The sequence below is a fragment of the Pholis gunnellus genome (assembly GCF_910591455.1).
Source record: "Pholis gunnellus genome assembly, chromosome: 1".
Lineage (NCBI taxonomy): Eukaryota > Metazoa > Chordata > Actinopteri > Perciformes > Pholidae > Pholis > Pholis gunnellus.
Genome location: NC_136528.1, coordinates 631,540 through 654,842, shown reverse-complemented (window position 1 = coordinate 654,842; position 23,303 = coordinate 631,540). Strand labels below are relative to the sequence as shown.

At 43.2% G+C, this 23,303-nt stretch overlaps 1 protein-coding gene across 2 annotated transcripts in view; it reads right to left on the bottom strand.

Moving 5' to 3' along the window:
- The window catches only part of vps13c (vacuolar protein sorting 13 homolog C), a 57,767-nt gene extending 36,346 nt beyond the window's left edge, over positions 1-21,421 (bottom strand). Inside the window, exons 1-35 of one of the 2 annotated variants that reach the window (XM_079162391.1) lie at positions 21,284-21,421; positions 20,126-20,169; positions 19,634-19,676; positions 18,302-18,397; positions 17,261-17,293; positions 16,027-16,128; positions 14,945-15,054; positions 14,730-14,789; positions 14,292-14,351; positions 13,991-14,071; positions 12,996-13,053; positions 12,596-12,723; positions 12,072-12,178; positions 11,698-11,872; positions 11,414-11,476; positions 11,184-11,331; positions 9,893-9,993; positions 9,481-9,623; positions 9,208-9,400; positions 9,013-9,127; positions 8,604-8,740; positions 7,985-8,111; positions 7,778-7,895; positions 7,554-7,686; positions 6,275-6,347; positions 5,936-6,033; positions 5,669-5,822; positions 4,822-4,901; positions 3,595-3,654; positions 3,347-3,497; positions 3,145-3,261; positions 2,964-3,067; positions 2,698-2,865; positions 289-593; positions 56-203 (exon numbers count right to left, since the gene is read on the bottom strand). In XM_079162391.1, coding sequence (XP_079018517.1) covers positions 56-203; positions 289-593; positions 2,698-2,865; positions 2,964-3,067; positions 3,145-3,261; positions 3,347-3,497; positions 3,595-3,654; positions 4,822-4,901; positions 5,669-5,822; positions 5,936-6,033; positions 6,275-6,347; positions 7,554-7,686; positions 7,778-7,895; positions 7,985-8,111; positions 8,604-8,740; positions 9,013-9,127; positions 9,208-9,400; positions 9,481-9,623; positions 9,893-9,993; positions 11,184-11,331; positions 11,414-11,476; positions 11,698-11,872; positions 12,072-12,178; positions 12,596-12,723; positions 12,996-13,053; positions 13,991-14,071; positions 14,292-14,351; positions 14,730-14,789; positions 14,945-15,054; positions 16,027-16,128; positions 17,261-17,293; positions 18,302-18,397; positions 19,634-19,676; positions 20,126-20,169; positions 21,284-21,383 — 3,933 coding nt within the window. In that variant the 5' untranslated portion in view covers positions 21,384-21,421. The remainder of the gene's footprint in view (positions 1-55; positions 204-288; positions 594-2,697; positions 2,866-2,963; positions 3,068-3,144; positions 3,262-3,346; positions 3,498-3,594; positions 3,655-4,821; positions 4,902-5,668; positions 5,823-5,935; positions 6,034-6,274; positions 6,348-7,553; positions 7,687-7,777; positions 7,896-7,984; positions 8,112-8,603; positions 8,741-9,012; positions 9,128-9,207; positions 9,401-9,480; positions 9,624-9,892; positions 9,994-11,183; positions 11,332-11,413; positions 11,477-11,697; positions 11,873-12,071; positions 12,179-12,595; positions 12,724-12,995; positions 13,054-13,990; positions 14,072-14,291; positions 14,352-14,729; positions 14,790-14,944; positions 15,055-16,026; positions 16,129-17,260; positions 17,294-18,301; positions 18,398-19,633; positions 19,677-20,125; positions 20,170-21,283) is intronic. The other variant, XM_079162392.1, reaches the window with a different exon arrangement.
- Between the last annotated feature and the right edge of the window lie 1,882 nt (positions 21,422-23,303).

The window sequence follows — 23,303 nt, the reverse complement described above, 5'->3', positions numbered from 1 at the left end:
GAGTGAAAAACAGGAACGTCTCGCCTTCAACAACAACAACACACGAGAGACCTACGTTGAGGGACCGGAGGACTCCCTGGACCTGGACTCCGGGGATCTCGGTGAACCAGGAAGCAGCCAGGTTCCTGGTGACGAGCAGCTCCAGGTTGATCGGCTGGAGGATCTCGATGTCGTGGTGAGAAGCATCTTGTCCCAGCGTGGTTCTGAACAAGGAGGAGACTTCCTGTTTGTGTGTTCAAGGACGCTCAGAAACAGGAACAACAGCAAAGCTCTGAATGACCAGAATACCTGGAGAGCTTCAGCTGAGTCAGCTTGACGTCCATCTTCTCCACCACCACCGGCAGAGAGAAACCCTCGGCGGGCAGCAGGGAGAAGCTGTTCCCCACCGTGATCAGACCCAGGTCCACCACCACGGCATTCTGGGAGGTGGAGGACTCGGGGACGATGATGAGCGGGGCCTTCAGCTTGATGTCCGTGGACAGACGGAAGCTCTTCTGGGCGAAGCCCCGGACGCTGGACGCCGCCTTCTCCGCCGCCTGAGCCGTGGCGGCGCTCAGAGCTTCTTTGGCCGTCTGGAAGTTATCGACGAACATCTGGAGGAAACGAATGAAGGAATCAGGAGGTGAGACGACAAAAACAAGGACGCGACAAAAGACTCGTGAGGCGTTCACTGCCCGCACGGAGAGCGCGCCGTCATTTCTGTTTCATAAACCTTCAGATCGATAACATGAAGCTCGGAGTCACGACAAAGATGTTTCTGTGTTTACATTCATCTATAACACCAAGAAAATCTTAAAATCTGTAAGAACAAAAACTATATATATTTTATTATATATAATATTTAAAAGAATAATATTCCCCACAAATATTATTCGCCTGTTTATATTATAAAATATAATATTTGTGGCGAATATTTGTTTTGTTTTTGAAACAAAAATGAAGCTTCAAAAAGTTCAGAACCGTTTGTGAAGGAGGGAAGTGAGGTTCACACAGGCAGAGGTCATGTGACGGGGGGGGGGGGGGGGGGGGGGCGTAGCAGTGATGGTGGCTGAGTGAGTTAGCATGAGTGAGTTAGCATAGCACTGATGGAGGAAGTGATAACGGTCACATGTGCATGAAAAACATTTCCTGTATCCGTCCATCAACCTGTCAGCGCTCGTTTCAGTGTTCTCTCCGGCTCAGACGGGTGGAGACTAAAGCTTTCACCACTTAGTTTTTGGGGTTTTTGTTGCTGTTTTTCAGGTTGAGATGTGAAGATTTCTGCCTCAGACACTGTGACGCGTTTATCAAACTGACTGACGAGGATGGAGCAGATTACAGGTGCAAAGAGTTAAAAAACAAACAAAAATAAAACAGAAGATTCCGTCAGATGAGATGTTCCTTTACTTTTTATACTTTTAATACTTTTTATACTTTTAATACTTTTAATACTTTTTATACTTTTAATACTTTTAATACTTTTAATACTTTTAATACTTTTAATACTTTTAATACTAATCTACAGCGTAAAATAGAGCTGCACGGATTTAGTGAAAATAAATAACAGACTAATGAAATATGAAATCTAGATAGAAAAATAATATAAATATAATAGTAATTCATTGTAATACATTATTATAATTTATAATAATGTATAATAATTATAATATAATTTTTAAATAAAATAAAATAATTAATGAATGATTATAAATAAATGGTGTATTATTTTATTATAATTATGTAATAATAAATACAGATATAGATCTGTTAATAAATAAAATGATCAGAATGATTGTTAACGAGAGATCTCGTCTTTGTTATTTCTTTGCATTAAATCAAGAGATGGAGTTTATTTATCCGCTCAGCTCGGAGGTTAGTGAAGGTTTAGTTCCTCGTCTCTCGTAAAGGATCCGGGTCACCACTTAACAGACGTGGACGGTATCTAAGGCGGACTGAAGGTGCGGTGGAGCCTCTTGAGTGAAGCTAAAAGCAGGAGGTTTTGATGCAGTTCAGAGAGCTGCATGCTGGGAGTTGTACCTCGTCAGCAGACGCGTACTGAAAGCTAAAAGAAGCCTAGAAGAAAACAAAGACAACACGACCAACAAGACGAGAAACATGAGACACGAGAAGAAGAGCGTGCAACAGGAAACACAAAAGTACAGGAGACAACAAACGCACCACAGGTCAAAGGTCATTTGTCCCGTTTCTCCAGAATATCTTCTTAATAATTACAATACAAAGGAAGGATCTGATTGGCTGTTTGTGGAGGGAACCAGTGATGATGTCATACCTGCAGCTCTTTATTTGAGAATTAACAATAAGATAAAAGATAATAAAAGGTCATATTTCAGAGAGTACGTTGGAACCATCTGAACATGACACACCACTACTACCACTACTACTACTACTACTACTACTACTACTACTACTACTACTACTACTACTACTACTACTACTACTCTACCAATAAACACAAACTGTACAACTGATCAAAGCCAAATACAGACAAACTATAACTATATATGTTAATGTGTAAATATGAATCTTAGTGTGTAACCGTGCATGTGTTTATATGTATATTTCTGGGCTCTGAATTACTGTGTATATACTCCTGTATAGATAATATATATATATATATATATATATATATATATATATATATACATATATATATATATATATATATATACACACACACGTATGTAAATAATATCTGACCAGCAGCGACATGAGGAACTTGTGCAGGTAGACGATCTGGATGCAGCCCAGACGCAGCGTGACCTTCCCGTCCACCCTCGACGTGTCGCTGTAGCCGTCTCCCTCCGTGGCCCCCGAGAACAAGGAGAGCCTGAAGCTGAACACCTCCTCCCCCACGATGGACACCGCCTATTCATAATAACAACAATAGTAATAACAAGGACTTTAATGTCTTACTGAACCATATCAAACACAGCAAAGCACCGCGTCGTGTGAACGTGAGGGACCTTTGTGTGGACGGTTTTGGGGTTGACGTCGGTGACCACGATGTCTCGGAGTCGAGCGAACACCTCCGTCTCCTTCGCCCGCACCGACACCGACGCGTCGATTCCTGCAGGAGTCACATGACGTTGTAAAGCTCGCTCCTTCAGTCTGCGTGTTGTTTTGCGAACATGATGATTTTCATACCTTGGACTCTGATGTCGGCGATGCTGCAGCGGTCGTCACACACCTCCACGTGGAAACAACCCAACACAGCAAACAGCTTGAAGCTGAACACGCCGCCGTCTTTGGCTCCTTTAGACACTGCAGAGAGAGACACGAGGGATTCAGAGGCCCCTCCCATCACAGATAGAGACAACAATAGACAGACACACCTGCAGGGACTCACCTGTCCGGCCCGGTCCCGCCTTCTCCACCTGCTTTTTGGCGTCTCGGTCTCGGCCGGCGGCGAGTTGCGGCGGCACGGCGCTGGTCAGGTAGTTTATGGTTGAGAGCAGAGCTTTGGTGTGAAGGAGGAAGTCCAGAGAGGAGAACTCCACCTGAAACACCACCAGGTAAACAGCTGTGAGAACACCTGAGAAACACAAATGTTTATTAGCTGTGGAACCCTCCTCCTCCTCCTCCTCCTCCTCCCACCTTCAGTGTTTGCTCGGTGTTGTTGAACAGAGTCTGGAAGCTCGGACCGCCGGGGTCGGCCTGCAGGACGAGAGACACACAAACACAATGTGTATCAGTGTTCTTAGTGTCTGTTAGTGAATGTGTCTTTATTTACCAACACACATATATATATACGTATATATATATATGTGTGTGTATATTCCTTTATTCAGACATGACAGCAATTATTAGTGTTAAGAATCGCTCATTTTACTTCTTCATCACTCAAGTCACTTCCCCATAATTTATTTTACTTCCTCATCACGTCACTTCCTCATTACATCACTTCCTCATCATGTCACTTCCTCATCACGTCACTTCCTCATCACGTCACTTCCTCATCACTTCACTTCCTCATCACTCACTTCCTCATCACGTCACTTCCTCATCACTCACTTCCTCATCACGTCACTTCCTCATCCCTCATATCACTTCCTCATCACGTCACTTCCTCATCACGTCACTTCCTCATCACGTCACTTCCTCATCACTCACTTCTTCATCACTCACTTCCTCATCACGTCACTTCCTCATCACTCACTTCTTCATCACTCACTTCCTTATCACATCACTTCCTCATCACTCCACTTCCTCATCACGTCACTTCCTCATCACTCACTTCCTCATCGCGTCACTTCCTCATCACATCACTTCCTTATGACTCACTTCCTCATCACGTCACTTCCTCATCACTCACTTCCTCATCACGTCACTTCCTCATCACTCATATCACTTCCTCATCACGTCACTTCCTCATCACTCACTTCCTCATCACTCACTTCCTCATCACATCACTTCCTCATCCCTCATAACACTTCCTCATCACTCACTTCTGCATCACTCATTTCCTCATCACTCACTTCCTCATCACATCACTTCCTCATCCCTCATAACACTTCCTCATCACTCACTTCTGCATCACTCACTTCCTCATCACGTCACTTCCTCATCACTCATGTCACTTCCTCATCACTCACTTCCTCATCACGTCACTTCCTCATCACTCATGTCATTTCCTCTGTCCCTCTCCCTGTTTTTATTGAAATGATCTGTCCTTCTTCCTCATCTTCTTCCTCTTCTCACACCCTGTAAACATACCGTATAGATCCTGATGGAGCGCTCTAGCAACAATTGAAGAGTTGAATTCGAGTGACTATCACGGGATCAAACTAAACGTTTGATGCAGGTGAGGAAGTCTGTGCTCACCTTGATGAACTCCACCTTCAGCAGGTCTGAGCCCTGCTGCTCCGAGGAGCTGATCAGGTGCAGCGGTTTGTTCCTGCCGTCTGAAGAAAACACATTTTAGAACTTTCCTGTTAAAGCAGAACATTTCCAGGAAGAAGACAATATCAAAAGTATTATAAATAAACTATATTTAGTCACTTCATGTGTGGATATGAGAATTATCTCATTACAAAAGAAATGAAGTAAATGCATCCAAGAAGCATTTTTAAGAAAGATTGATTGTTTGAACTTCCACCGGAGGAGGTTTGAGATTCATTCTAGATAAAATGATGAAAACAAAACATGTGTGTCCTCATACGAAAAAAGACTTTAAGTTACTATAAAGAGAGTTAAGAGCACCTTAAAGTGAACTCCTTTAGCTGAATATGAGATTAATATGCAGGTCAGAGGACGACCAGTTTTTTATCAGATGGAATGTTTTTACTAGTCTTTGGCAAGTTAACGTGTTATTATCGCGACCAGCCGGCAGCGAGCGGTGAACAGCTGTTTGTGTGGCTTCCTGTTTCCTTCCCCTACATTCCCCTGGGTCCTAAGTCCCTCCATGTACAGCTTCTTATCACCCTCTATGTACCAACGTACATTTATAACAAACACCACACATGTTACGCTAATCAGCGTAGCATAGTGTCTGACCAACACACCAACAAAAGAAATGATTCATTTAAATGATTGTTTTAGAGTTTAGTTTGTAATATGTATAATAATCATATCATTTAGTTATCACTACTATTACAAATGTTATTTGTTGCCCAGCACAAATGTGTACATTTATTTGAAGTTGCACTCCTCATGTAAAGACATACGTTACCTGGTACGTCACAGTAGTCGAGTGTGACTCTGCGCAGGTATGAAGTGACGCTGAGGTCGAAGCTCCGCCTCTTCCCTTCAGCTCCCAGCTGACAGACGCTGAGGGACAGGACGGTCTTCTCCTGGTCCACCTGCCGGGTCAGCTCCAACAGCACCTGAACACACCACACACACACACACACACACACACACACACACACACAGCTGTCTCACATGGAGTCACTATAAAACTCACATGATGATCTGAGACCAGAGGAAACTAACAAACCTCTTTGACTTCAAACTTGAAGTGAAGGTCAGTGAGTTCCTGACTCGAGACCTGCTGATCCTCATCTGTCGACTTCTCACTGGCGTCTTCATCTGAATCTGAAACCCAGCAGCACAAATAAATAAGTACACGATGATTGTGTTTAACGGTTTAAGAGTAACAAACGAGATTAGTTACCCTCATGTATCACGAAAATTAAGAAATACAAATGTGACTTTACCAACGGCATGAAGATACATATGTTTTGTCTTGAAAAGTTATTTTTCCTTTTTGTAATTCTTGGCTTTGTATCAGTTATGTATCAGTTAAACAGCCAATCAGAGAGCAGGCAGTATTGACCTGTTTCCATGGTGTTCAGGAGGACGGGGTGAAGCTGGAGGTCTCGTGGTCTGGCCTCCACCATGGACAGCACCTGCAGCAGGAAACACACCCAAATATGGTGATAGATCCCCATCACTCCCCTAAACATACCCCACTACTCCCCAAACGTCTCCCCATCACTCCCCTAAACATACCCGACTACTCCTCAAACGTCTCCCCATCACTCCCCTAAACATACCCACTACTCCCCAAACGTCTCCCCATCACTCCCCTAAACATACCCGACTACTCCCCAAACGTCTCCCCATCACTCCCCTAAACATACCCCACTACTCCCCAAACGTCTCCCCATCACTCCCCTAAACATACCCGACTACTCCTCAAACGTCTCCCCATCACTCCCCTAAACATACCCCACTACTCCCCAAACTTCTCCCCATCACTCCCCTAAACATACCCGACTACTCCCCAAACGTCTCCCCATCACTCCCCTAAACATACCCCACTACTCCCCAAACTTCTCCCCATCACTCCCCTAAACATACCCACTACTCCCCAAACTTCTCCCCATCACTCCCCTAAACATACCCGACTACTCCTCAAACGTCTCCCCATCACTCCCCTAAACATACCCCACTACTCCCCAAACTTCTCCCCATCACTCCCCTAAACATACCCACTACTCCCCAAACGTCTCCCCATCACTCCCCTAAACATACCCGACTACTCCTCAAACATCTCCCCATCACTCCCCTAAACATACCCACTACTCCTCAAACTTCTCCCCATCACTCCCCTAAACATACCCACTACTCCTCAAACTTCTCCCTATTACTTCACTAAACATCCCCAACAACTCCACCAACATGTCTCGATCCCTGCCCTAAACATACCCAAACTTCTCCTGACACTTCCCAAAACATTCCCCTTCAATCTTCCAATCACTCCTTCTAACTTTCCTTTCACTCCCTTTAACTCCCAAACAGTCCCTTAAACTTCCCCTAAAGTCTTTCCCATCACTCCCATAAACTTTGCCCTAAATTCTCATGCTGTCTTTCATACAAAGTTCCCCGTTACTCTGCTTAACTTTTAAATCACTTTCTGAACTCCTCCTTCTAATCCTCCTGTTTGTCCACAAACTTCCCGTCAAACCCAAACTTTTGATCATCGTTCTGCTTTAACCTCGTCACCGCCCTAAAGTCGTGGAACTTGGTGCACGTGCTCAGAGAGAGAGTTTTTAGTTACTGATCACGTTAGTGGGCGTGGTCACAGTTCAACCAGACTGTACCAAGTGTACCTTCTCCGTGGGTGTGGACGGGGGGGAGCCCATGTTGGGGAGCGGGATGCTGTCGACCAGATTCAGAACGTGGTGGATCTTCTGGTCTGAGATCTTGACGTGCAGCAGCGGCAGCTCCCCTGACACCTTGAACCTGGACGCACAAACACCCCCGATATGATTGAAACAACATGCAGGTCAGTGAGCAGAGAGATCGGACACCCGTCCGCCGGTAGAAGTCGTACCTGGGCATCCTGGCGTCCTTCTCCACCATACACTTGGCCAGCTGGACGGTGAAGTCCATCGGCTGGAGGATGTGCTGGACCGATGAACCCTGCAGCCGAGCCGACTTCCAGGCCTCACCTGGAAATCAATTACAACAACAACAATAAACTATGGAAGCAGTTGTGTATTTGTGTATATCTGTGTGTGTGAGAGCATTAGTTGTGTACCTGATTTGCTGTAGAGCACCTGAACTCGTCGTAGCTCCACGTTGTACCTCACGTAGGCTCGATCCATGATTTCCTCCAGAGAGGAGAAGGAGGACGAAGACGAACCGCTCTGCTCAACGCTGTTCAACTACACACACACACACACACACACACACACACACACACACACACACACACACACACACACACACACACACACACACACACACACACACACATACACACACACACACACACACACACACACACACACACGTGTTCAACCAAACCTAACAAACTGAAGACCAACATCTGGACAGTAAAAACAACAAGTCAAGTATTTTCCTCGGGATAAAGAAAGTTCTGTCTGTTCAGCCCAAAGAAAAAAAAAAACTTTGATTCCACATATGATGTCAAATCAAATATAAAAGTGAATTTAGGTTAAAACTGAATAAAGATAAAATATCTGGATCCAAAGCAAAATAAATTGAAGCGGTGCGACCACAAAAATCTGAATACAAACCCGGAAATTTTGCTAAAATTCCCCCAAATTTAATTTCAGTACAAAAGAAGCTGTGGGGTTTATCCTCTGGGCACCAGGACAATGTAAAGCTACTATCATTAAAAACCATGAACTGACCTGTAAGCTGCCGAAGTCTACGATGATGAGGTCCGACGTGCTGCTGTAGAAACCAGCCTTGGGTACGAGCAGGTAGGACGGCTTCAGGTCAATCCTCAAGTCCAGGACCTTCCTGGTCTCAATGATGTGAGACAAACCTGCAAAGATGAGAATCCATCAGAGTCCTGATGATTGTCCTCTACTGGATCACGTGAAACCAGAATTCATTAGAGTTCAGATCAAATACACTCTGCAGTTAGACTCGGCTCTAAACTGTCAGACTGGACTTAAATCAAAACTCTAGACTTTGATAACAATCATAATCAGACTCAGCTGGACTCTCAGCTCAGGGATTCATCCCCTGGGGAACATGAACGCTTGATTTAAACATGGTGGCTCTAAAACCTGTGAATAAATGATTCTAACTGACCTGTGGCAGTTTTGTCTTTGATCTCCTCCAGTTTGGAGAGCGTTGCCGAGGTCAGGACCTCCAGATCGACACCTTTCCCGGCCTTAAAGAAGTCGACCACACTGTTCACCGTCAGCTGGAAAGAAAAAAACTATTCGCTGAAATTGTTCCCCACAAAAAAACACAAAAAACAGACACGAGTGATGTGAGGTTTACCGCGTCGTAGATGATCTCGACGGGCTGAGAGTGAACTCTGAGCAGCTGGTCGGCGGCGGACTCCTCGGGGTTCAACTCGAACACGACGTCGAGCAGCGAGGAGGACGAGTCTCCCACCGAGGCGATGAGCGAAGGCACCTCCCCCTGCTGCTGCAGACCTGTGACGAACCAGTGCTGCAGCGCCGCCTCCACCCTGCAGGTCGCACAACACGTCACTACAGACGCTACACGAGGGGATCAAACCTGTGACGCTATGGGGGGGCGGAGACTCACCTGAAGGCCTGAGCTCCGGGTCTCTGAGATATTTTGGTGCTGAGGTCGATCATCTGGATTTTGAGGATTTCCGGCACATCCGGCTGCTCTCTGACCGTCACCGAGGTGCTGACCAGCTGGAAGCTGACGACCACTGCAACATACTGAACACACACACACACACACACAAGTTAAACCTGGCTCACCAACCAAGTCCTGGTTCTACTTAAACCAGGAATCCACTTGAAACTGAAGCACAGAACAACCACACTGAACAGTAGAGGAGCTCAACATGGTGCAGTCATTCAAATCTAAAGGGGTTCATCCTCTGAGGAGCAGGAAGGAGATCAGGTCATTTCATAGAAACCGGTCCATTAGATTCTAATACTACTTCCATGTGTGTGTGTGTGTGTGTGTGTGTGTGTGTGCTGACCTGTTTGGGTAAAGTCAGGTTGTGAGAGCTGCCGCTGTAGCCGATGGCGGTGTAAAGTTTTTCTTTCTCCTCGGCCGTCAGGAGATCGTCCAACCCCGAACCTGAACACCAGAGGAGACGCGTATTCTTCTTAATCAAGTACTGCACTTCAATGCATCATTTGGGGTACTTGTACTTTACTCTAGTCTTGTATTTCCGTGGTACTTTCTACTTCTACTGCACTACGTTTAGTTACTTTACAAAAAATATGAATACAAAATATTCCCAAGAGTTTATAGAAGTACAGCTGAAAGAATAATGAGCATAATCATTAGTTAACAATGTGAAAAGAGCTCCAGCTTAACAAACTACTGTTATAATAAATCCATGAGCAACTCAATGATAGAATATCTAATAGAAGAGTCACAGCTTTAATACGTTTTATTGATTATACTCATTTGTAAGTGTGGTATTAATACTTCTACTGCAGTAAAGCATCTGAAAACATCCTCCAACACTTTACGTCTTTACGTCAACTTGAATTATCAATATTAGTATTATTGTACGAGCTTTAAGGATGTTTTGAAAATGTAGAAGACTTAAATGACTAAATTAGTTTCTTGTATTTAACATTAGCCGTGTTTTCCATTCACATGTGTTTATGCACATTTTGAAATATGAACTAAACAGGATGTGAAAAAACAGCTGAATAAGTTGTGACGTAGCGAACAGTCAAACGAGCGATCAGCTGTTTTATGACGTGACGTCTTCCTGGATGTTCATTCTTATCGTCTTCGTCTCCAAACAAACATGAAACATGGACAACACGAGCGGACATGAAAGAACTATTAAACTAATTCTGGATTTATTCGCTCCAAACTGGTTTTAAACAAACTGTTTCTTTAGCGTATTGACTATTGAACAGAAACACGACGATTGAAGAAGTTACGGTTGCTTTGCTCACAAACTGACTTGTTTCTGATCAGTTGTTTCTCCTCTTAGAAAAATAAAAGTGAGATTATTATTCCACTGAGTCCTCGCCTACCATCACGGCTGACTTTCTAGTTCATTATAATCTTATTATTACTCATCATAGCTCTAATAAAGGTTTGGAGTTTGAATAAACTTGATGAGGACGATGAGAAGTGTGTCTTCTCACTTTGAAGTCATTGATTTTATACCAGATAATTACACATAAACATAAAATGATGTGGAGTTCCTCAAGGCTCCATCTCGGTGCCTCTTCTATTCAACATCTACACGCTCCGAATATGGAAAACAACTACATTCTGATGCCGTTATTTCCACTTACTCTCCGTCTCCGTGTTCTCCTCCGGCTCCTGCTCCTCCTTCTTGGCCTTTCTACCAAAGAAGCTGCTGAAGAAACCTCCTCCTCCTCCTCCAGGCTTCTGCCCCCCCGCCACCTTCTTCCCCACCACCTTCTGTCCCGACCTGATCACCTGGAAGAGGAAGAAGAGTGAGGAGGAGGAAGAGGAGAATGCTCTATAGTGGAACCGGACTCTGGTGAGGGATGGTGTTTACCTCCATGTGGGCCTGCTGCCGGATCAACGTGATGTTGAAGACGTCCAGAACTTTCTCCAGATCCTGGTGAGACAAACAAACTGCGGTTATTTCTGAGACTGTACGAGCTGAGCGTCAGATCTGAGGTTGAATCTGGTGCGTTTGTTTTACTGACGGCGTTCAGGCCGGTAGGAAATATATTCAGAATATATACTGTATATAGATATATAGATATATAGATATATCTCAGATACATTGCTTGTGCAGTCAGGCATTTGTGCTGTTCGTGGTGCGTTCAGGGGCACCTGGATGTGTCGCTCGGTGTCCTGGCTCGGCTTGTTCTGGCTCAGCAGTTTGGCCTTGTAGGCGGTCTTGTAGGCTTTCAGGTTCTCTCTGTGCTTTCTGATGCTGGACCAGGACCACATGTGACCCAAGCGTCTGATGTGGACCTCCAGGATGCTGTTGAAGCCGTACCTCCACCTGGCAGGAGCACGGGGAAAAAAAACAAACACCCCCCCAGAACCTTCAGGTGAAACTTTGCATCTTGAGTGCAGACTGGAGGTCTGTAATGAACTCTGGAGCCTGTAGGGGGCGCTGACAGGAAGTCACAGTACAATTCTAGACTCTACTTTGAATTGTTGGTCTTTCTCTCTGACGTTAGGATTTGTGTTGAACTCACCAGAGTTTGGCGTTGTGGTGGACGGGGGCGTCCGGCCTGAACTTCCTGTAGGGGGCGTTCTTCACCATGTAGTCGATGGACTCCAGCACCTCCACCATGGTCACGTACTGCAGAGGACCACAACACATCAACACACCTGTCTCACTCGTCTCACCTGTCTGTCTCTCTGTGACTCGTCACGGTAATAAGAAGAACTTTATTTATAGAGCACCTTTAAAAACAGAGTTTACAAAATGCTTTGGCAGACAAAATCAGCAAAAACAAGACGATAACAACAATAACAGGAAGCTCAGTCGATACGACAAGAATACAAACGTGTTTTAAGAAGTGATTTGAAAGAGATCACTGATTCTATGGCGCCGGTCTGGCTCTCAGGGAGGAAGTTGAACATCTCAAAAGTAACTTCTCAAACTTTCTCACTGCTTTTTTTTTTTTATTGAACCGGAGAGTTTTACTGAGCTTTTAGTTTATAACATCTGCTTTTGTTGTCCTTGTCCCCGGCTGGTATTCATACTTCATGTTACCTGTGGTTTGGTCATCTCTATGGCGATGTTCTGGACCTCCAGGTGAAGGTTTGCTTTTGGAGTTTTCAGCTCCAGCTCAGCGTTCGGGTTGATGCACATTTTAGCCGAAGCGAAGATCGGCTTGAAAACTACAAACAAAGTGAGAAAGGAAGTGTTGATATTGATGAAACACCCAGCTGATAATCAATACATCATGTGCAGGTTACAGGTCCCTGTGAGGGTCAAACTGTCGACAGAAAAACGAGAGAAAAACTATAATTGAATTTGTGTTTTGTTTCACAATGAGACTAAAACAAGTTTCTGTCAAACATCTAAATCTTCCTCCAGATGTTCACCGAAGAAATGTCTCTTTGTTCTGAGCGGTTAATATTAATAAATAATAATAAAGTGATGAACTCACTGTACTGATAGTGAGGAAGCTCCTGATCTTTACTGCTGATTCCACACTTCAGCTGATTCTGGAGGAGGAGGAGGAGGAGGAGGAGGAGGAGGAGGAGGAGGAGGAGGAGGAGGAGAGTTTAAAACAGAAACAGTGAATGTGATGAAGAACAGAGTTGGATTACAAATTATTATAAATTATAATTATGATAATATTTATGACATGAATATGTAATCGCTCTACCGTAGCTCCATAAGCTATCAAATAATGTGCGATCCTGATTCCTTATTACTTCAACACGTTATCTGTCCATCACAGAGTCTATGTATGTTTATGTTTATGTAAAAATCTAACTTTATACATCAACATAGATCTTGTGAGGACTCTGGCAGTTGTGTTTTCTTTTGGGTTGACCAGAAAGCAAAAATGGATTGATTGGTCGATTGATTGGTTGGTTGGTTGATTGGTTGGTCGATTGATTGGTTGGTCGATTGATTGGTCGGTCCTGATTGGTCGATTGATTGGTTGGTCGATTGATTGGTTGGTTGGTCTTGGTTGGTTGGTCCTGATTGGTTGGTCCTGATTGGTCGATTGATTGGTTGGTCGATTGATTGGTTGGTTGGTCGATTGATTGGTTGGTTGGTCTTGGTTGGTTGATTGATTGGTTGGTCGATTGATTGGTTGGTTGGTCTTGGTTGGTTGGTCCTGATTGGTTGGTCCTGATTGGTCGATTGATTGGTTGGTCGATTGATTGGTTGGTTGGTCGATTGATTGGTTGGTTGGTCTTGGTTGGTTGATTGATTGGTTGGTCGATTGATTGGTTGGTTGGTCTTGGTTGGTTGGTCCTGATTGGTTGGTCCTGATTGGTCGATTGATTGGTTGGTCGATTGATTGGTTGGTTGGTTGGTCCTGATTGGTCGATTGATTGGTTGGTCGATTGATTGGTTGGTTGATTGTAAATCTGCTGACTAATGAGATTGTTTTTGTCTAAAACAAGACAGACAGCATTGACTCACCACGATGTCTTCCCATGATCCTTTGTAAAAGATCGGACTGTTGACGTTCCAGTAGGCGCAGAGACAATCCAGACGGCCGAGCTGACACAAACAAACAAACACATAAAGAGGTCAAAAACAATGAAAAACTACAGTCAGCGAGGCCGATTGTTTCTACATCAGTCCATCAAACTGACCAACCAATCACATCACAGAACACTGTGATTTTTAGGGTGCAATCACTTTTGTTTACTTAAACCAATGGCAAAACGTTGAATCATACACTTCTAGGGACTTTTACTGTACTAGTAACCCCTGTCACCTTATAGATGATCTTTGCTGCTTCGTTCAGGATGCACGACTTCCAGTTTTCATCAGTAGTCTAAAAAAAAGAAACAAAGAGCAGGTCACTCACACCATAGTCTGTATACAATAAGTAGACGTAGTCATACTGACGTCTCTTATTGGTTTGTAGACGTTTTGAAGCCTCAAATTTTGTGATTTCTCCGTTGCCACCTTGTTTTTTTGCAACCAGTGAACAACATAATGTACTAATTGAACATCATGCTGTACTGAAGAAGACTTGAAACTAGAGATTGAGACCATAAACTCATGTTTACAATGTTTACTGAGGTAATAAATCAAGAGAGAAGTAGAGTCATTTTCTCATAGACTTCTATACAACCAGAGGAGTCGCCCCCTGGTGGACACTAGAGAGAATGCAGCTTTAAGAGGAGAGTACAGAAGTAGGAGGAGTTACCTGCAGGCTGAGCTCTGACAGAGTGACTCCCATAGACAGGGGGCGCTGTGGGTCTGACAGCTGAAACAAACAGTCACATGACACTCACAGGTTAGACCTGGTCCACCTGTCCATCAGAACAATGACATCACACGGAAATGTGTACACCTGACTGACAAAAACACAGAGCCTGAATCTCAACCTAGATCAGAACCAGAACCTGGACTGGTACTCACGTCGTCCTCGTAGCGCAGGTGGATGCTGCTGATCTTCACCTGCAGGTTTTTGATCACCTGAGTCGCCAGTTTCTCCGCGAACGTGTCCTTCTTGTTCTCCTGAGGCTTTTCTGAAATCAACACAAGACCATGAAGAGAGACCAGGATGTCTGTCGGCTGATCAGACCTGGACCTGAACAGACACCTGGAGACCAGGACGCTCAGACCTGGACCTGAACAGACACCTGAGACCAGGACGTCCGGACCTGGACCTGAACAGACACCTGAGACCAGGACGTCCGGACCTGGACCAGGTGAAACACAGTGAAATCAGAAAAACCTCACCTGCTTTGTTCTCGTGTCGTTTCAGCTTCTTTAAGCCTTTTCTAGGCTTTTTATGTTTTTTAGATCCTTTTAGGACTTTTGGCAGCGTTAAAGAGAGAGAAAGCAGTTAGTGACAGAAAAGGCAGAAAAACACAGACAGGAAGCAGGAAGCAGAGACAGAAGCTGTGTTGTTCTGTGCCAGAAAATATAATACAATATGGCGTTAATAGCTTAGCTTAGCCTTCTTCTTGCTAACCTCAGGAAAGCTAATTCTCTCCGAAGCTCTCATTGGGGTGTTGCTCCGCCCACAACAATACGCCTTGTTTACCAACACAATGTGGTCTATAAAGACCGTGTTACACATCATCGTGTGTGTGTGTGTGTTACAGTGTGTGTTTGTGTGTGTGTGTGTGTGTGTGTGTGTTACCATTGTGAGGATCCTTGTAAACAACACTCTCCAGGCTGAACAGCAGATCTCCAGTTTGAGACGCTGACAGCAAACGCAGCATGAACATAACGGACAACATGTTAATACGTTCATTCCTTCACTCACTCCCTCACTCACTCATTCCTTCATGCATTCATTCATTCACTCATGCCTTCATTCTGCAGCCAGCTTTGCACGTTACAAATATGGCAGCGAGCGTTAAATGCACGAATAGAAAATCACCAGAAAGCTTCAAATCAGCAGCAGAAGAACACGAGCCAGGTGAGTCCTCAGGTGTTACAGGTCAGAGGTCAGTAAGGTCAGTCAGAGGTCAGAGGTCAGCCTGTCTCACCTCTGCGTGCAGCCATCTGTAGCGCCTCCTCGATGCGTTGCAGCTCCCTCTGCTTGGCCTCCTGCTGGTCGCGCTCCTCTTTCGCTGCATCGTACTTTAGTGCTGCGAAAAAAACACAAACAAAAGAGTTTGTGTTAAAAACCTGCTCTGTTGATGCTGCATTCAGGCACTGACGGTAAAATGGGAAGAACAGGAACATTCTCTGAACAGCGCTGAACTTCCTATGCGTTCGCTGCAGGTTAACAAACTAAATGATCTTCTCAGAGAGGAACATGTTGCTAACAGGAAGTCAACCGACCGGACGAGCTTCTAGCTCCAGACTGATAAAAAATAAAGAAACAGATCAGAGTCTCGTTACTCAACTGTAAACCAACAAACACCTGGAAACAGGAAGCACTGTGTGTTCATTCGCACCAGAACCCATCAGGCCTGGTACTGGTCAGCAGAGGGTCGAGTCCACCAAGGTCCACGACTTTAACTTTGTGTTTCGAGTCCTTAAACGAGTCATGTTGTGCCCTTAACAAATTATATTTGCCTTTTTAAATTGTTTCAAATAGAGTAACAGTATAGGACATTTACAGAAATTGTTATTAATAGTAGTTAGAATATAACAGTTAAATAATGTCTGTTTTTTTATTCTTTACATCTGATGTGATAAACACACCTTCTGTTGTGAGGATTCTTTGCTCACGTATAACCGTCTGAACCTTTGAGTCCACACCTCTGCTGCTTCGTACCCTGATACCGACACAGTACAACTTAACAACGTCTAAAAGGCTGTTAGCGAGCTTCCTCCCCACTCCCAGTGATTCTAAATCATAGATTATGAGTAATCCTCCCAGATTAGAAACCAGCTAAATCTACATGAAACCATCACAGGTCAGTGTGTGAACACAGGGCTGCACGAGCTGCTGTTACTAATTCATCTTGTTTCAAAAATCTAAAAGTGCAACCAGTTAGCATTCGACGCTAACAACACGTGCATGTATCTATGTGTCACGACTGTAGCTCCTTCAGAATAAAAGCTCTCCCGCTGCAGGAATCTGACAGCAAAGGGTGCTTTTATTGTGAAGGAGCTCTGAACATTTTCCATCAGATCGCAACAGAGAATATATTATCATTATCATTACAATTATTATCATCGTTACTATCATGTGGACGTCGTGCAACCCCGACAGGACTCCCAGAGACCGGATCGGACCTGAACCACCACCTCTGAACCTCGTGGTCTTACCGTTATGTGGACACGCTGTCAGCTGAGATCCAGCTGGAACACACACACACAACTACTGAGGACACACATCATCAATAATACTCAATCATGTACAAGCTCCGCCTCCAGACTGGACCAGCCAATCCGCCGGCTCCACTCACCAGGTACTCTACTACAATCAACTAGAAGAGTCATAAAACTGGAGAGAAGTTGATGGATATTGAATTCAGCTGTGTATTAGTAGTGTAGTGAGTCTTGATAGGCCCCCCGAGTCAGAACTGGTCCCGGGTGAGGGGCCAGACTTATGATCCCCAAGGACGGTTCCACGACCACGACGTGGAATCCCGACAAGGAAACGTTTGGATCTTTTATACTTCTTGGGGATTTCTCCTCGTTGGTAAATCAAAGTTCTCAAAGTTCTCCATGTTCTGTGATCATGAATGTAAAGAACCTGCCGCATTAGAACCTCCTCTTCACAGCAGAACGCTGGAAGAGATCACTTACAACGTCAATGCAAAGACACGAATGGAGTCCACAAGATCTTCAACTCCCATCCCGAGGGAGGTCTGGGTGGATCCTGTTCAAAGTCACCATTGTGCAGGACGCTGCTCAGAGTTGCGATCAGAAGATCGTTGTCGTACCAGCAGGTGAAGGAGGTCATCAAGCTGAAGAAGAAGTCCTTTCAGACCTGCTTGGCCCATGAGACTCCTGGCATCAGGACGTCAGAAGGACTGCAGCTTCTGTGATTGCTGGAGAAGCAAAACTAGAGGCCATGGAAAGTCCGTCGGCGTCAGAAAGACCCATCTTCAAACCTGGGAGGACCTAGAGGAGCCTGGGAACACCTCAGGATCTTGCAGGAGGAGATGGAGGATGTGGTTCCTCATCTATTCTTTGTGTGATCTTGAAATAAATGGACCGGTGATGGAGGCACTGTGTCAACTGATGGAGCTCTCTCCATAGAGCTTTTACTTGGGGGAGTCTGAATACTAATGCTGATGTATAAATATCTGTAAAGCCTGTCGTCCTAAGACACGACACGAGAAGGTTTAAACCGTCACTTACTGGCTCCAGGAACCACCAGCAGGTACAGGCCGTCCAACGTGGCGACCACAGCGTCATTGTAGAGATTCTTCCAGGGAATCTTCAACGTCAGCTTCCCTAGAAAGCAGAAGACAAACAGGAAGTCCTCAGCAGCTGTGTGAGGCTACATTGTGAAGTCCTCCGGTTCCATGTAAAGTGTTTGTTTTTAACATTCTTTATTTTATTATCCTTTTAAAGAAGTTAACTTACAAACAAACATAGATAATAGATTCAAGGCTTTATTTTGGTAGTGTAGTACTGAAGATCAGTCTTTGTCTCAAGACCTTTTTAAAGGTCTCGTCTCGGAATCAACCACGTTTTTACTCGTCTCGTCTCGTACATTATCTCGCAACATTATCTTGCAACAATGTAGCCCAGGATATGCAAGGAGGCGGGCACAACGATCTACACCAATCACTGCCTGCGCAGCACCTTGCTGGGTTGGAAGCACGAGGAATCATGTCAGTGAGTGGACATGAATCCCAAAGCTCCCTTCAAAGCTACTGGGCACCAAATCTCAATGAAAGACAGCGTTGGAGTAATAACCTCGCTGGAGAAGCACTTCAACACCGAGCCACCGGCAAAGAGAGCAAGAGTGGTCTGATATCATCAGAGACGAAGGGGACGCGAGACACGTTTTCCACCGACGCACAATGAATGGAGATATCCAAACCAACACAAACAAACGTTAACAACAGCCTAACGTTAGTCTATCGAGTCCCAGTCACTCCTAACTTTAGTTTCTTAAGTTTAAACAGCTATTTAGGTTACGTTTATTAACCTAACGTTGTTCTAGTGCCTACGAAGCATTTATGATGGATTTAGAATGTTTAGGCCTAATGTTTAAATGAAATGTTATTTTATTGAAAGTGTCCCATTGTTTTTGTTATTTTAATGGACCTTTTATAAAATGAGCAATGTGAATGAATGAGATGGTGCGAGATCTAGCTAGCTGCTAGGCTAACACACAAAGATCCCGATGCTGTGTGTCTGTCGGGACTATTTTCTCTCGGCTACTGAAATGCGATACACAACGTTTGGTGGCTACAACTATTTTGTGCTGAAAGGCAGCTTACTATTGACTTACTACTTATAATGTCGCAGGCGAGCGTATTATAGAAGCCATAAGGTGCTCGAGCACTGGAGCGTCAACGATGTTCTGTTCAAGGGTGTCGTGACGATAAAGTACCGCCTCTCCTACCTTATTGCTTAAATATATTATATCACATTATTATATTATTAATAATCATGTAATAATGTGATATAATATAATAATTGATTATATTATATCACATTATTAGTTTCAGAACTCACCAATCTGTCCGGCCTTCACTTTGAATGGAACATCAAACTCACTCTGAAACACAAAGACACAAATTATTATTATTAATACTATTACTATTGTTATTACTATTGTTATTACAGATGAAACAATGAGTCAGTTCATCAATTAGCTGACTGAAATAATAAATGAAGCTGTGTTTGTATATTTAATATCTTGTCTGCTTTATGAGCCAGAAACAAAAGAAAACATTTAAAGTCGTCACTTTCAACTCTGAAACGTTTTGATTCGTTTAGATGAAGATTTAATTTGTACTTTTTTGAACGTTATGAACAAAACAATTCATTCTCATTTCATATCAACTCTCTGACAAAGACAGGATGTGTGTGTGTGTGTGTGTGTGTGTGTGTGTGTGTGTTTATAACTGAGCATGATGTATTAATGCGTGTGATGACGTCAGAGGGAGAGAGGACCTATCAGAAACACTCTGCATGATGACGTCAGAGGGAGGAGGCGGGGCTTACCAAAGCGTTCTCCTTCACTTTCAGGTTCTCCAGAACAACATTTCCTTCAGAGACACAGAAGACAAAGAGTCAGTGAAACTATTATAACGTCTTTGTGTTATCCAACGAGCCATGAAGCGAGAGCTCTGATTGGTGCTTATATACGAGCAGGTGATGTGCTCAGCATCAGTTACCATGGTGATCACCACCACACCCTGCTTCCTGGTTTACAGAGCTGTCCGCTGGTTGGTGGAGCCTGTTTGTCTCCAGGTGTGACGTGTGAACAGGAAGCTCCAGAACTCTGATTGTTTTAAACGCAACATGAAGTAACGCTGACATCATATTTAAACAATGAGTCAACGTTTAACACGGAGGTTTATTTATAGACTCAATGACCTCATCTTATGTTAAAGGAAACAAAATAAAACCGATGATTGAAAAACGTTCAAACTCATAAATAACATGTCTGTCATGATGTGTTCAGGGACACTCGTTCACAAAAGCACTTTAAGATGAAGAGTCCTCTGTTTGTTGTTTTATTCTAGGAGAGAGGAGTAATACACAGAGTTTGTGTGTGTGTGTGTGTCTGTGTGTGTGTGTGTGTGTGTATGTGTAGCTGATAAGCAGACGTTTCTCTACCAGTTAACTGTCTTTAACCTCGTGACCGCCTCACTGTCCCGTGTGTCACATTAACTGTTTAGTGTCTGGACGGTTTCACGTGAAGGTGTATTTATACACATACACATACATATACATATATATTTATATATATATATATATATATATATATATGTATATGTATGTATCTCCAGGTGTATCTCACTGCAGGTGTCTTGTTGACCGGATGTGACGTCCTGTGACGGAGACATTAACGTGGTTCCTACACACTGACCCTTAAACACTATGATGATGATGACGTAACGAGTCTCTCCAGTCATGAATGTGCAGATCAACTATCTGAAGAATGAATAAACTTCATGTTCATGACGCAGAAGATGAAGCTCCACTGACGTCAACACGTCATCGTGTAGTCACAAGAAGCGCAGCCCAGACTCAATAACAATAATAATAACAACAATAACAACAATAGCAATGATAACAATAACATGTTGGACGAGGTGTTCGTGTTTCTTTAGGGAGGAGGACTCGTTACACTACGAGGGTTCTGGTCCAGCTCACCTCCCCAGATCCCGATCTTGAGCTGGGACTTGTCCAGGTTCTCCACGTAGTCTCCGATGAACCTGTTGAGCAGGTCACTGACCAGAGACTCGAAGACCATGGCTGAAAGCTCCGGCAGGTCAGGTCACCGTCGGTCTGCACCTGATTTCCGGGTTCTGATGACGAGCAGTCCGCGGATCGAGTCTCTCTGGGATCGACTGTGTGATCGACTAGTTCTGTCTGCGTGCTGACGGTGATGTGAGCGCGAGAGAGCATCGATGAGTCAGGTGACTGTGAGTCAGTGAGGGCGGAACAAAGTACTACATATTAACAATAGGATTAATTAATACAATAAGTAATACTACAGTGTACAAATACTCTGTTAAAAGTAAAATAAAAATACGACAAATTATATATTTAATTATAAATAAATTCAACCAACAAATATATATTAATAATGAGAATTAACAATAATAACAATAATTATTATCATTATTATTATCATTATTAGTAGTAAAATAAATACATTATTTAAATGTTATTCAAGATGTTTTTTAAGAAATTAATCTTAACAATTAATTAACATAAAGGTTTTTATCCATCTTTAAAACATTTAGATTCAAATCAAGTTCAACATGACAGGAAGTATGAATTCAATCAGGAAATACATTGTTTAACATGTTTAAAACAAAAGAAGAAATATGAATATGTGACAGATGTACATCTGAGGAGAGACAAACTGAAAGTATTTATTATTAATATTATAATTTTAGAAACCAGTTCTGTCTCCATTATTACGTCTGTTTCTTCTTCTGGGCTTCATATAAAGGTTGCATTAGACGTGAACTGAGCTGAACCCTGAAGTTTAAATATCAGACACACAAATATCTATAAATACTCTCTCTGTCACGGTTTGGTTATTAACGATGGATCCTGAAGATACAAACATCTGAAACATTTATATGAAACAAATGTTCATTTTTATTCAAAGGATTTTCTAAAATACTGTAAAATTCTACAAAGTTTGGTTCATAACGTCAAACACACACACACACACACACACATACACACACACACACACACACACACACAGTGAAGAGCTGTTTATGAAAGTTAGACAGAAGAGAACAGAATTCATCAGCTGATTGAAGATGATTCATTGAACACTAATCATGACATAATGTATTACATCAGACTGACCCTGGATCTGCCATTAATGATCCAATCCAAGCACACACCTGTTTAATTAAACCTGACACCGACGTTTAATTAAACCTGACACAGACCTGACACCGACGTTTAACCCTTCTGTTATGTTCGTTTCTTAGGTACAGCCATGATGTTCGTGGGTCAATATGACCCGGTGCATGTTTAATCATCCAAAAGTTGTCAGAAACCAAAAAATCCTAATAAATATAGTTTGTACCTCATCACCAACACCCTTACTAACAATTCAATCAGTATTTAGTGGAATGAAGCAATTCACCCCTCCATAGATCATAGTTCAATCAGGGTAACTCACTCGTTTTAATGAAAAATACATGTTAAAACAATTTTTTAGGTACATTGGAAAAGCCTAGATGTAAATTGCATTAGTCTACCATAACATGTATTTTTCTCAAAATTATTTTTACATTTTGAAACATTATTTTTTTCATGGGGTGATGTAGATAAATGGAGATGAGACACCTCTGCTGTTCAGGGTCATATTGACCCGCTCACTCAAAATCAAGCTAAATGAGTCATGAGGATTTGTATTGAAATTAAACTGCACTCATGTTTACTTATAGTGTTAAGGAACAGACATTTACAAAAATTAACAAGATATGAACACAGTGAACGAGGTGTGTGTGTGTGTGTGTGTGTGTGTGTGTGTGTGTGTGTGTGTGTGTGTGTGTGTGTGTGTGTGTGTGTGTCTACACAGCACACAGTGACATGTCGTCACGGTGTGCTTTGTGCTGATACATGTTGCCACTGTCTTTATAATATTTTCGGTATACGTGTGTTGGGTGAGGATGAACACTGTATTTCACAATTTTTT